The following is a 15,723-nucleotide window of genomic DNA, read 5'->3' as shown; positions in this document are numbered from 1 at the left end:
ATAATTAATCTGACATATTTATGACAATTTATGTTGTCATTACCAAGACATCTCAAACAATGTAATATTTACATAAAAAAATGTCATTATTGAGCGAATGACACTTGTCATAAACATACTACACTGTAAAAAAATATTAATGGTTTAACTTAAAAAAAGTAAGTAATCTGGTTCCCTTAAAATTTTAAGTTGATTGAAAAAGTGAGTTAATACAATGAAGGAGAATGATTTAATCATCAGAAACACAAAATAATAAGTTATCTCAACTAAATAAATTATTATAAAGTTAATTTGACAAAAGAAAATATGTTGTGATTGCTATACACTGTAAAAAATATTGTTGGTTTAACTTAAACAGTAAGTAACCTGGATTGCCTTAAAATTTGAAGTTGATTAAACTGGAAAAAGTGAGTTAATACAATGAAGGAGAATGATTTAATCATCAGAAACACAAAATTATATGTTATCTGAACTAAACAAATTATTTAAGTTGATTTAACAAAAGACAAAATGTTGTGATTACTACACTGTAAAAAATATTGTTGGTTTAACTTAATAAAGTAAGTAGCCTGGTTGCCTTAAAATTTTAAGTTGATTGAACTGGAAAAAGTGAGTTAATACAATGAAGGAGATTAATTTAATAATCAGAAACTTAAAATAATAAGTTATCTCAACTAAATAAAGTTGATTTGACAAAAGAAAATACACTGTAAAACAATATTGATGGTTTAACTTAAAAAAGTAAGTAACCTGGTTGCCTTAAAATTTTAAGTTGATTTGACAAAAGAAAATATGTTGTGATAACAAATCTTGAAAATATTTTTTACAGTATTCATGTGTCCTGTTGTGGTTATGAAGGTGTCTTGTCAGGTTACACACACACACACACACACACACACACACACATACACACACACACACACACACCTGAAGGGGTTTATTCTGAAATAACAACCGTCTGGATGTCCATTATCCCAAACTTGTGTTAGGATTAGTTGTTACTTTGTTGTTTATAACTTTTCAAACCAGTGACTGATACTCCTGTGTGTGTGTGTGTGTGTGCACATGCTAATCTCACACACTGCACATGACGGATGGAGAGCGAGAGAGAGAGAGAGATGGGCGAGAGGTTCTCCTGAGGTCACAGATCACTCGCGGCTGCGATCCGTCCACGCCGGACAGAAATGGCTTTATAATGACTCAGCATTATGCTCTATTAGGACACAACACTGATGTTTCTCTGCAGGATCTCTTTGCTCTCGCTCTGTTTGTTCTCACAATTTTAATGGCCGCCATTTTCACGTACTGCAGATTTCTTTAGCAAACAAGACGGTGTTGAATGTGGCAAAACAGGTCTGGATATTAATGATAATCACATACATCAACGACAGAACACGAAACACCAACAGTCCGAGCTGCATCTGTCACTAGTGTTTCAGTGCTAATGAGAGCGCCGGCGGGAGGACAGCTTCTCCTCAGTGCTTAGGAAACGGATGTGAGCATGTGGGCCGGCACAGAAAATCTGATATTACATCAAAAAACAAATGCATAACGTCTGAAAGGAGAGCGCTAGACAGAAATGACGCATATCATAAAGCAGAAACCTGTGGAACGGCTCCAGTCATTAAATGACCTGTGAAATACACAAGAGTGAGCCAACCAAACAGAGTTTTACAGATTCCACAATACATGCGTCTATACTGTTTGTGTTGACACGTGCATGTTCAGGGTCATAATCTGGGCGTCTCGGATCATAAACTAATTGTCTTTGACTTCTCACTTCCCCTTGTAGAAGCAAAAACTAAACCTAGCATGTCTCATCTAAAACTGCTGTGATTGCTGTCTCTGCCATCTCACTCAATCTCCTGCCGAGATAAGTTTCAACCTATGATACATCTATTAGTAATGTCTTGGATGATCTTGCTCCATTATTGTCCTGTCTACCTCTTCTTCTGCTGGGTTCACTCCTGAGCTTAGAGTTCTCAAAACTAAATGTAGGAGTCTTGAAAGAACTACCATCTTGTCCATGCCATGTCCTTTTCTGACATAGAACAAACGAATCTGCACATTTCACCCCATCCTTCATCGGCTTCACTGGCTTCCTGTGGTCAATCGCAGCTAGTTTCAAATATTAGTCTTAGTTTATAAAGTTCGTCACGGATCTCAACACCTCACTGAGTTAGTGTTGTAGACCCTCAATCTTCATGCCATCAACAACCTACAAATCTTCAGATCAATACTTAACTCATATCTTTACCATGCTCAATAAATAATCTTCAATTCTATTCTCTAAGGCCTAATAACGGCTAAATAACGCATAATAACAGCTAAATAACTCCTAATAACAAGTAAATAACGCCAAATAACAGCTAAATTACGCCTAATAACAAGTAAATAACGCCTAATAACGGCTAAAAAACTCCTAATAACAAGTAAATAACGCCGAATAAAAGCTAAATGACTCCTACTAACAAGTAAATAACGCCTAATAACGGCTAAATAACGCCTAACAACGGCTAAATAACGCCTAATAACGGCTAAAAAACTCCTAATAACAAGTAAATAACGCCAAATAACAGCTAAATGACGCCTACTAACAAGTAAATAACGCCTAATAACGGCTAAATAACGCCTAATAACAAGTAAATAATGCATAATAATGGCTAAATAACGCATAATAACAGCAAAACAGCACCTAATAATGTCTCAATAACTCCTAATAACAGCGAAACAACACCTAATAACAGCTAAATAATGCCCTAATGACAGATAATTAACAGCTAATAACAGCTAAACAACACCTAATAACGGCTAAATAGCGCCTAATAACAAGTAAATTATGCCTAATAACGGCTAAATAACGCCTAATAACAGCTAAATAACGTCCTAATGACAGATAATTAACAGCTAATAACAGCTAAACAACACCTAATAACGGCTAAATAACGCCTAATAACAAGTAAATTATGCCTTATAACGGCTAAATAACGCCTAATAACGGCTAAATAACGCCTAATAACAAGTAAATTACGCCTAATAACGGCTAAATAACGCCTAATAATGGCAAAACAGCTTATAACAGCTAATAACAGCTAAACAACACATAATAACGGCTAAATAACGCCTAATAACAAGTAAATAACGCCAAATAACGGCTAAATAATGCCTAATAACAAGTAAATAATGTCTAATAACGGCTAAATAACGCATAATAACAGCAAAACAGCACCTAATAATGTCTCAATAACTCCTAATAACAGCGAAACAACACCTAATAACGGCTAAATAATGCCCTAATGACAGCTAAATAACGCCTAATAACAGCTAAATAACGCCCTAATGACAGATAATTAACAGCTAATAACAGCTAAACAACACCTAATACCGGCTAAATAACGCCTAATAACAAGTAAATTATGCCTAATAACGGCTAAATAACGCCTAATAACGGCTAAATAACGCCTAATAACAAGTAAATTACGCCTAATAACGGCTAAATTTTATTTACGCCTAATAACGCCTAATAACGGCAAACAGCTAATAACAGCTGATAACAGCTAAACAACACCTAATAACGGCTAAATAACGCCTAATAACAAGTAAATAACGCCAAATAACGGCTAAATAATGCCTAATAACAAGTAAATAATGCCTAATAACGGCTAAATAACGGCTAAATAACACCTAATAACAGCTAAATAATGACTAATAACAAGAAAATAATGCCTAATAATGGCTAAATAATGCATAATAACGGCAAAACACCACCTAATAATAGCTCAATAATGCCTAATAACAGCTAAACAACACCTAATAATGGCTAAATAACACCCTAATGACAGCTCAAGAAAGGCTAATAACGCCCTAATGACAGATAATTAACACCTAATAACAGCTAAACAACACCTAATAATGACTAAATAACGCCTAATAACAGCTAAATAACGCCAATTAACAAGTAAATTACGCCTAATAACGGCTAAATAACGCCTAATAACGGCAAAACAGCTAATAACAGCTAATAACAGCTAAACAACACCTAATAACGGCTAAATAACGCCTAATAACAAGTAAATAACGCCAAATAACGGCTAAATAATGCCTAATAACAAGTAAATAATGCCTAATAACGGCCAAATAACGGCTAAATAACACCTAATAACAGCTAAATAATGACTAATAACAAGAAAATAATGCCTAATAATGGCTAAATAACGCATAATAACGGCAAAACACCACCTAATAATAGCTCAATAATGCCTAATAACAGCTAAACAACACCTAATAATGGCTAAATAACACCCTAATGACAGCTCAATAAAGCCTAATAACGCCCTAATGACAGATAATTAACACCTAATAACAGCTAAACAACACCTAATAATGACTAAATAACGCCTAATAACAAGTAAATAATGCCTAATAACATTAGCAGCCAGAATCCGAGCGATTGTCTATTTAGATCATCTCAGTAATCCATGTATATGGACAAAGTCATTACCCATTCCTGCAAGAGAGAAGGGTTGCCAAATATTCATCTCTCTCTCTCTCTCTCTCTCTCTCTCTCTCTTGACATGGTTCTCACTGAAACTCTTATGATCTCTGATGAAACAACTGCCCGTTTACAACCCAAAGCATCTTGGCATCGTCAGAGCAACATCTGTGTGTGTGGCCCTCGACGCCTGAGCAATTCCTGCAGAAAAGTGAGTCTGGAAGATAATCTGTACCTCGGCACGAGGGTAATGTGGCGCTCCAGGTGCCGTTGAGTGTGCAGGTCCGGATAAACACACTCCCGTTCTCCATCAGGAACCCGGGCTGGCAGGAATACGTCACGTTCTGTCCAACGGTGAAGTCCTCGCCGAACCTCAGACCATTGGCAGGAACGCCTGGATCCCCACAGCTGATCACTGTCACACACACACACACAACATCATTAATCATTATACACACACAACATCATACACCACATCATGACACTGTCTCCAGGGGAAATATAACTAAGCCTCGGGCTCGACGCTAACGCTCGCAGTCGTAATGGCAAAGCATTACCGAACTGCAATAATATTAAGCAGTAAACAATCAGTTCTAGATCATAACATTAGGAAGAATCTCAAACTATTGCTCGTGATCACAGACTCACACACACAAAGGTTTCGGGTCGGTATGATTAAAAAAAAGCAAGGGTGCATTAAATTGATATTTTTATCAAAGATTACTGAGAAACAAAATATATCACGTTTTCCAAGTTTTTCCAACATTGATAATAATCATAAATGTTTGTTGAGCATCAAATCATCATATTAAAATGTAAAACACCCTAGCAACCATATAACATTTTCAAAATATAAATAACATGCACAGATGAAACGTGCATAAATAATATGCATTAATATGTACGTCATATTTGCTGAAGTCTGCATCATTAACAATGTTATTTTCCTGTTTATTATTGCGAAGGTGCTTTGAAAATGTTCCATCATATGAAGCGCTATAGAAATAAAGCTGACATGATTGGATAATCTGTTTTAAAAAGGCTTAATAAAAAAAATATATGAATTTGAATCACATTTAAAATTCTGATTATACAGTTTTAACAGAGTAACTACACTAATAAACTTATGAAATGTGATGCACATTTTAAAATGAAACTTGGTCATATTTGAACCACATTCAAACTTTTTATCTGAATAAACTGAATTGTTTTCAAATTAAACGGATTTATTTGAAAAAATATAAAAATACAATCAAATCAAACACATGCAAATATCAGTGTTATTTTATCACTGAAAAACTATTATAGTTTTTAATATTAAATGTTTTATTGTTTTTACTTTTTTATTTCCCATTTTCAGTTTAATTTGTTATCAATTTGTTGTGTTTTTGACATTTTTAATAGTTTTTTAATTATATGATCTATACAATATTTTTCAGTTTTAGTTTTAGTTACCTCAAGTTAAACTAAAAGAAAATGAGTAATGCTGAATAAACTAAGTTTCAGTTTTATTTCAATTAACACTTATTTTAAGTAATTAAAGTTAAAAAGTAATTTTAAGTAATTCATTTTTTTCAATAATTTTTTTTAAATATTTTTAAGTTTCAGTTGTAGTAGTTAACCCTTAAAAATAGTTAAACTGATGTTTTTGAGTGCAGAAATCTGACATGTCAAACTATAACGTTAACTATTAAATGACATTTCAAAATGACAAATTCTCGCTTTGTTCTGACTGAAATGAAACTTTTAAAATGCATGTGAATGCAGAGCATTAGGGGCGGGGCTTCCTGTTGGACCAATCAATGTCAGGCGGGGGGCGTGTCTGAAAACATTGATCATTTGTGCCATTCTGAAACACTGACTTCACCTTTAACATCCACAGTTTATCATGTCGAATCAACAAAGAGTAATTCCTGCACTCCCCCGCTCATTATTCCCCGCTACCCCGACATCAATCTCCCATTACACATCAGTGAGAGATCGATTCGGCCTGTCGGCTCATCCTGCTATTACTTATACAGCGGCGCTAATAAATCTGGCTGCATTAAAGAGATTTCTCATGAGGTCTGAGCAACAGCATCACTGCGTTTGGCTAATTACAAATGGACAGCCTATTGTTACAGCTTTTCCAACATTGACCAACACGCGAAAAAATATTTTTTACCCAAATCCTGGCTTAAGCCTTTTGGGTAATATTTTGGGGATATTTTTTCAGTGTTTGGGTAGTTTTTGTGTAACGCAGCTCCTGGGTCAGATATAACAACCCAGTGTTTGGGTAGTTTTTGTGTAACCCAGATCCTGGGTCAGATATAACAACCCAGTGTTTGGGTAATTTTTGTGTAAGCCAGCTCATGGGTCAGATATAACAACCCAGTGTTTGGGTAGTTTTTGTGTAACCCAGATCCTGGGTCAGATATAACAACCCAGTGTTTGGGTAGTTTTTTTGTAACCCAGATCCTGGGTCAGATATAACAACCCAGTGTTTGGGTAGTTTTTGTGTAACCCAGATCCTGGGTCAGATATAACAACCCAGTGTTTGGGTAGTTTTTTTGTAACCCAGATCCTGGGTCAGATATAACAACCCAGTGTTTGGGTAGTTTTTGTGTAAGCCAGCTCATGGGTCACATATAACAACCCAGTGTTTGGGCAGTTTTTGTGTAAACCAGATCCTGGGTCAGACATCACAACCCAGTGTTTGGGTAGTTTTTGTGTAACCCAGATCCTGGGTCAGATATAACAACCCAGTGTTTGGGTAGTTTTTGAGTAACCCAGATCCTGGGTCAGATATAACAACCCAGTGTTTGGGTAGTTTTTGTGTAACCCAGATCCTGGGTCAGATATAACAACCCAGTGTTTGGGTAGTTTTTGTGTAACCCAGATCCTGGGTCAGATATAACAACCCAGTGTTTGGGCAGTTTTTGTGTAAACCAGATCCTGGGTCAGACATCACAACCCAGTGTTTGGGTAGTTTTTGTGTAACCCAGATCCTGGGTCAGATATAACAACCCAGTGTTTGGGTAGTTTTTGTGTTACCCAGATCCTGGGTCAGATATAACAACCCAGTGTTTGGGTAGTTTTTGTGTAACCCAGATCCTGGGTCAGACGTAACAACCCAATGTTTGGGTAGTTTTTATGTAACCCAGATCCTGGGTCAGATATAACAACCCAGTGTTTGGGTAGTTTTTGTGTAACCCAGATCCTGGGTCAGATATAACAACCCAGTGTTTGGGTAGTTTTTGTGTAACCCAGATCCTGGGTCAGACGTAACAACCCAATGTTTGGGTAGTTTTTATGTAACCCAGATCCTGGGTCAGATATAACAACCCAGTGTTTGGGTAGTTTTTGTGTAACCCAGATCCTGGGTCAGATATAACAACCCAGTGTTTGGGTAGTTTTTGTGTAACCCAGATCCTGGGTCAGATATAACAACCCAGTGTTTGGGTAGTTTTTGTGTAACCCAGATCCTGGGTCAGATATAACAACCCAGTGTTCGGGTCGTTTTTGTGTAACCCAGATCCTGGGTCAGACGTAACAACCCAATGTTTGGGTAGTTTTTGTGTAACCCAGATCCTGGGTCAGATATAACAACCCAGTGTTTGGGTAGTTTTTGTGTAACCCAGATCCTGGGTCAGATATAACAACCCAGTGTTCGGGTCGTTTTTGTGTAACCCAGATCCTGGGTCAGACGTAACAACCCAATGTTTGGGTAGTTTTTGTGTAACCCAGATCCTGGGTCAGATATAACAACCCAGTGTTTGGGTAGTTTTTGTGTTACCCAGATCCTGGGTCAGATATAACAACCCAGTGTTTGGGTAGATTTTGTGTAACCCAGATCCTGGGTCAGACGTAACAACCCAGTGTTTGGGTAGTTTTTGTGTTACCCAGATCCTGGGTCAGACGTAACAACCCAATGTTTGGGTAGTTTTTATGTAACCCAGATCCTGGTCAGACGTAACAACCCAGTGTTTGGGTAGTTTTTGTGTAACCCAGATCCTGGGTCAGATATAACAACCCAGTGTTTGGGTAGATTTTGTGTAACCCAGATCCTGGGTCAGACGTAACAACCCAATGTTTGGGTAGTTTTTGTGTAACCCAGATCCTGGGTCAGATATAACAACCCAGTGTTTGGGTAGATTTTGTGTAACCCAGATCCTGGGTCAGACGTAACAACCCAGTGTTTGGGTAGTTTTTGTGTTACCCAGATCCTGGGTCAGACGTAACAACCCAGTGTTTGGGTAATTTTTGTGTTAGCCAGATCTTTAGAGGATTTAAGTTAATCTGTAGACGTTAATTCATGTATGAAGTAAAAAATAATTAGCCAGTATTATAGTAAGAATCAACTATGCTGGGTTAAATCAACCCATTATTCTGGGTTAAATAAACAACCCAATTTTCTGGGTAAAATTAACCAAACATGTGTTCTGTCCTATATTTACCCAGCTCTTGAGCTGAAAACAACCCAGGGTTTTTTAGAGAGAGGAAACACAGAAAAAAGAGCAGATTGAGGAGGATTGAACTCTTACGGGTGCAGTTGGGCTCGGCGCCAGACCAGGTCCCGTTGGCCAGGCACTGCCGAGATGGAGAACCGGAGAGACGGTATCCTTCCACACACGAGTAGATGATGGAGTGAGAGAAACTAGTGCCATGAACACGCAAGATCTGTCCGTTAGCCGGAGTCCCAGGATTCCCACACTGAACAGCTGTAGAATGGAAAACATTCAATTCACATGTATTTGTACAGTGCTTTCACAATCCACATACACACAGAAAATTACAATTTCGATTTGTTCTGACCAAAGTATCTAAAATGTATGTGTCGCTCAAAATTCATTTTCAAATTTCCCTCCAATGTTCATTGGAACCATACTTTCAGGAAACACAACCCTGTTTACTTCCTGTCTCTATGAAGCCCCTCCTTCTGAAAGCACACTGTGCTCTGATTGGTCGGCTGGAGCAGTGTGTTCTGATTGGTCGAGCGCTTTGAGTGTGTCTGGGAAATGCCCAGCCCCTTTCCATAACCACCAGTTTAACACACTACTAACGAACTCAACCAGGCTCCGCCCCTTTATTCTGTGCATTAATTATTATAATGAGGAATATTGTGAGACTACAATAGAGGCGTTTCAGGAGTTCAGAAACACTGGCGCTGATATAGAGAAGAACTCAAGCCGGAGGGACTTTAGAAACTTTTTTCATGCAGAATAAATAACACTAAAATAATCACTCAAGCTCAGCCACTTTATTAAATCAATTAGACTACCCTGAATTGATTATTCGAGCCAAGAATGTACTGTATCTAATAGATTTCCTTGAGCTTTCTCCACACACACACGGGTCAAGAGGGTTAAATCACAGGGAGATGTTGGTGTTTGTTCAGCCTGGAAAATCACAGTGTGGCATGATGGGATTTAATGCAAGACAAGCTGTTAGACCAGAACTGCGTAGCGAAAACATTCAAGCTTGAGAAATTTCCGCCTCCTGGGACGTGCACACTAACAATCTGTTTTATAGCCCAGCAATAACCCGTCACCCCCGAGACCACACGGACAATACGTCAGGCGGAAAGAGCTGGAAAAGAAAAACACCTGTGCCATTTGCTCTGCTGCAACAAGGTCGAGTTTACCGGAGATTACAGGACACTGATGTTTGATGCGTATCACTGTCAGTGTACACCCATATTCCTCATTTAAATAATTCATGCATAGAATAAAGGGGCGTGGCCTGGTTGAGTTAGCTAGTAGTGTGTTAAAACCAAGCGGACTTAAACTGCAGTTCCTCCACTGGCCGCTAGAGGCGCTGCAGAAGAGACTCACTCCCATAGACCCGCATGTTAAAATGCCCAACTTCACGGCAGAAAAAAACATGCTTACAGTTTGGAGCTAAAAGTGGTTTTGGTCTATATCGCTAATTTGCCCTTCATGACGACTGTGAGGGGGGTGAATATTTTTATAACTCAGCCGTTTAAATTATATTAAGCCTTAAAGTTCTCCATAATTAGGGGCGTGGCCACTTGAGTGACAGGTGGATTGCTGCTGATATCACTATAAGCCGTTGTCTGCTAGCGTTAGCGTCACTCTTCAGAAACACTACGGGTGACGTCACACACACTACGGACATATTTATGTATTATTAATATTATATAATATAGAGCTGTTGTCAAACGATCAATCGCGATTAATCGCATCCAAAATAAAAGTTTGTGTTTACATAACATATGTGGGTGCACTGTGTATAATTATTTTGTATATATATATACATATATATATATATATATATATATATATTTATACATATATATATATATATATATTATATATATATATATACAGATTTGCACTTCCAGAGCAAATCTGAAAAGGGCCATCAAAAAGGCCAAGCACTGCTACAAGCTTAAGATAGAGGGTCACCTTTCCAACGCTGACCCTCGACGCATGTGGCAGGGCATTAAGACCATCAGTGACTACAAACCCATTCACTCCACCATCCAACTGGATGCCAACTTCCTGAACGAGCTAAATTACTTTTATGCTCGCTTTGAAAGAGACAACAGAGAAACTGCCACCAAGCTCAAATCTACAGCAGACCACCCGCCAATCACACTCTCCTCCACAGATGTCTGCAATGCACTGAGCAGGATCAGCGTGCACAAGGCTGCTGGACCAGACAACATCCCTGGACGCGTACTCAGGGCATGTGCGGAGCAGCTCTCTGGGGTTTTTACAGACATTTTCAACCTGTCTCTTGCCCAAGCAGCTGTACCAACATGCTTTAAATGCACTTCCATTGTGCCAGTGCCAAAACACTCCAACCCGAAGTGCCTTAACGACTACCGCCCTGTAGCACTCACACCCATCGTAATGAAGTGCTTTGAGCGGCTGGTCCTGGCACACCTAAAAGACTCTCTACCATCCACATTGGACTCACATCAGTTTGCCTACCGTAGCAATAGGAGCACAGAGGATGCAATTTCCATGACACTGCACTCTGTGCTCACACATCTGGACAAAAAGAACACCTATGCACGCATGTTGTTTGTTGACTTCAGCTCAGCATTCAACACTGTCATCCCAACTAAGCTAATAGCCAAACTCGGAGACCTGGGTATCAACACCTCCATGTGTAACTGGATTTTGGACTTTTTGACCGACAGACCCCAGAATGTTCGATCTGGCTCCACCTGCTCCACGTTCATCACACTCAACACTGGTGTACCACAGGGCTGTGTGCTAAGCCCGTTTCTCTACTCCCTCTTCACCTCCGACTGCAAACCTGTGTACGAATCTAATTCCATCATCAAGTTTGCAGACGACACTACGGTGATTGGTCTCATCAGCAACAACGATGAGACTGCCTATAGGGAGGAGATCAAGCACCTGGCCACATGGTGCACTGAGAATAACCTGCTCCTCAACACCACCAAAACGAAGGAGCTCATCGTGGACTTCAGAAAAAAGTCAAGAGGCACACACGACACCATCCACATCAATGGAATGGCTGTTGAGCGTATCTCCAGTTTCAAGTTCTTAGGAATCCACATCTCGGCGGATATGTCTTGGACAACCAACACCTCCTGCCTTGTCAAGAAGGCTCACCAGCGCCTTTTCTTCTTGAGGACACTGAGGAAGAATCAGCTTTCCTCAACTATCCTGGTGAACTTCTATCGCTGTGCAATAGAAAGTATTCTGACCAACTGTGTTACAGTGTGGTATGGGAGCTGCTCTGTTGCAGAGCGCAAGGCACTGCAGCGGGTGGTGAAAACTGCCCAGCGCATCATTGGGACTCCACTACCTGCCATCGAGCACATCCAAAAGAAACGCTGCCTGCACCGAGCTCGTGGCATCCTTAAGGACTCCTCTCACCCAGCCCACAGACTGTTTTCTCTCCTGCCCTCCGGTAGGCGTTTCAGGTGCCTCCGGACCAGGACCAGCAGACTAAAGAACAGCTTTTTCCCCAGAGCTGTTTCTTTACTGAACTCTAACCCTCACTGATCCACTGTTGCTTATAGTAATAACTATCTGTATATTATTTTTTGTACATATTTGTAAAAATTCTGTTGATAGTGATATTTATCTGCATATAATATATAATATTCTGTACATATCTAGCTGTAAACTCTGCTTACAATAATAGTTATTTGTATATTATATTCATAGAACTAATTTATTTGGAAAATAATTGTTTTTAATTAGTATTCACTCTATATTGATTCAGTACATATCCATGTACTGCACTTATGGAACCACTGCACTGATATCCTGCACTTGCTGCTATTGCACTTCTGGCTAGATCCAAACTGCATTTCGTTGCCTTGTACTTGTACTTGTGTAATGACAATAAAGTTGAATCTTAATCTTAATATATATATATATATATATATAAATACACACACATGCATGCATGTATATTTAAGAAAAAAAATATTATTTATATATAAAATATTTATATTTATATATAAAATAAATTGTATACAAATCTATATACAGAGTATACATGAAAATATTTCTTTAATATATACAAGCATGTGTGTGTATTTAAATATATATAATAATTATACACAGTGCACCCACATATATTATGTAAACACAAACTTTTATTTTGGATGCGATTAATCGCGATTAATCGTTTGACAGCCCTAATATTATATTATCCTGAGTAATATATAACTTAACAGTGGCAATTATGGCTACATTCGTGTAGTGTGTCTCTTAAAAGTTAAAGCCAAAATAAGCTGATTGGGCGAACGTGTCGACCAACCATCGGATGACGCAGAGGAAACGCTGACCAATAGGAGGACAGTTGTACTCACATGTGACTTGCGTGAACACAAAGGTTGCCTTGTGAAAGCGAACAGAACCAAGAGGAAAATGCAATACGTAACAAATTAAGCAACAAAACAAACGATTTTTAGGTGTACTATTCGAGCTCCTGCTGCACCTCCAGAAGAAGTGAGTGTAAAGTTGTATATTTTACTTTAATCTTTGCAAATCGCTTTTGACATAAAATGCATAAATGTAAATGATGATTTTTGTTTTCTCCTCACGTTTGCAGGTGGGCTGCCGGCCCGACCACGTGGCGTTGGGGAAGCAGATGCGCTCGGCCGAGCCGTAGAGTGTGTGTCCCGTGGAGCAGGTGAAGCGCACTTTAGCATGTTGCTGGAAGCTTCCCTCCTCTCGTGTGGCATGAGCCGGTGTTCCCGGATCCCCACAGCCGCCTCGCTTATCGCCTGAGGAACACAAACACACACTTCTGCAAACCTCAGTCCACCCGATAAGAGAGAACATGCATTTTTCTGCAAGGATGGAAACAAAAAGCTTGTCTCTTCTAGGGGGGAAACGGTGACAGTGAGTTAGTGGAAGTGGAACCTGCTGATATTATTACAACATGATAAACCAGAATCATCTTCAACAGCCTCACTTTGGTATAATGGCCACCTGACTGTACTATATACATGAATGTTTCATAAATAATAACCATAAATGTTTCTTGAGCATCAGATCATCATATTAGAGTGATTTCTGAAGGGTCATGTGACACTGAAGACTGAAGTAATGATGCTGAAAATCACAGGAATAAATTACACGTTACTGTATATTCACGTAGAAAACTGATATTTTACAATGTAAAAATATTTAACAATTTTTACTGTAGTTTTGATCTACTAAATGCAGTCTTGATGAGCAGAAACGTATTTTTCAACTAAAAACTAAATATATATATATTTTTTTAACTCTACAGTAGGTACAAAAATGAATTAACTAGAATTAAATATGACTAGTCACCAGCCATGTCAAAACATCCACATGAAATCTAGACATTTTATTTGTAGTTCACGTCTCTTTTCTCATCCTTCGAAACTCAAACTCAAAAGTAAATGTCAATCACAGATGTGGCCGTCGGGATTCAATGGATCGAAGAAAGTGGAAATCGTATTATATTTTGACAGATCTGCTCAGTGCTGTGTTAGAGACATCATAAATGTGAGTGGAATCGGCTTCATTTGCCCCTGCGGAAACGCTCTTTCCTCGGAGCTGTCAATCACAACTTTCTGCGCATGGGTTGAGCTTACACTGTAAAACATGATGGGGATTTTAAAGGGGTCGTATAATGGTACATGCACTCTTTAAGTTGATGAAATGTGTGTTGGCAGTGCCTGTACACAACCATCATATAATGATACATATTTATCCAGTGGTTTTGTCTTAAAGGTGCAGTGTGTAGATATTAATTTATTTTCCGAATTGCTTGACATAAAATAAAGCTAAAACTAAATCTTTTTAGCTCACCTTACTTGTATGATTAGGTAGAGATATGAACTCTGACAGCCAATATAAAGAAAAAAACATTGACGATATTTTTATTACTGTAAACATCTTCCAATATCTTTCGGATAAGTTTGGGATCGAGCACTATGAATATTGCTGGATCTGTGACAAACTGCTCATTTCCCTCTTTGTATAAAAGCTTCAGCTTCAGTATCACATATAAAGGTGTTTTTTGTTCTTTTTTATGCTCTCGACATCCGGGTCAGTCATCGTTTGTGTTTCGCACAAGAAAGAAACTCATGTACGGGTTTGGAACAACATTGAGGGTGAGAAATTCTCACTTTTGTGTGAATTATTCCTTTTGAAAACACATATTGCAATTTCGAAGAGCAAAAAAAACAGGCGAAACTCTCCAGAGGAAGAGCTGAAGATGTTGAAGACACGTTTCTATGTTGCTCCTGGCGAGGAGAGCATTAGCAGGCGTGTGTGAGATGCGACACCTTCCTAATGACAGTGTGAGAACAACAGGCTATCAGTTATCATCTAGCGGCCGCCAGCAGAAACCATTAGCATTAATAATTATGGTGAAATATTCATCGAACCGATCTGGACGGCGCAGACATCGAGTCCCAGATCGAGCCAGTCGACGACACACACATCAGATCCTTTTTAATTACACGAACGACCAGCTTGAGGACAATCAGGAGTCCAGACTCAGGAAACAGAGGAAGCAGTGGCTGAAACAAGCCGTAGGGCAACTGTCACACACACACACACACACACACACAAGCACGCAGATACTCACTCACACACAGAAAAACTCACTCACTCGCTCACTCGCTCACTCACATACTCACTCACTTACTCACTCGCTCACAGACACACTCACTCACAGACATACTCACTCACTCACTCAATCACTCACTCACTCACATACTCACTCACTCGCTCACAGACACACTCACTCAC

The 15,723-nt window shown here is 38.9% G+C and overlaps 1 protein-coding gene across 7 annotated transcripts in view; it reads right to left on the bottom strand.

The window, feature by feature from the left end:
- Nucleotides 1–15,723, bottom strand: part of csmd3a (CUB and Sushi multiple domains 3a) — a 310,494-nt gene that overhangs the window by 29,049 nt on the left and 265,722 nt on the right. For all 7 annotated transcript variants that reach the window (XR_016145833.1, XM_089118090.1, XM_089118092.1 and 4 more), the window contains 3 exons: nt 13,533–13,715; nt 9,016–9,192; nt 4,728–4,907 (listed from right to left, as the gene is read on the bottom strand). Coding sequence is in view for 6 of the 7 variants with exons in the window: in XM_089118090.1 (XP_088974216.1) it covers nt 4,728–4,907; nt 9,016–9,192; nt 13,533–13,715 (540 nt within the window). In the remaining variant the exon portion in view is untranslated. The remainder of the gene's footprint in view (nt 1–4,727; nt 4,908–9,015; nt 9,193–13,532; nt 13,716–15,723) is intronic.

Source organism: Pimephales promelas, chromosome 12, assembly GCF_988280905.1.
Source record: "Pimephales promelas chromosome 12, fPimPro1.hap1.1, whole genome shotgun sequence".
Lineage (NCBI taxonomy): Eukaryota > Metazoa > Chordata > Actinopteri > Cypriniformes > Leuciscidae > Pimephales > Pimephales promelas.
The sequence above is the reverse complement of the archived record's forward strand: the minus strand, read 5'-3'. Positions and strand labels throughout refer to the sequence as shown.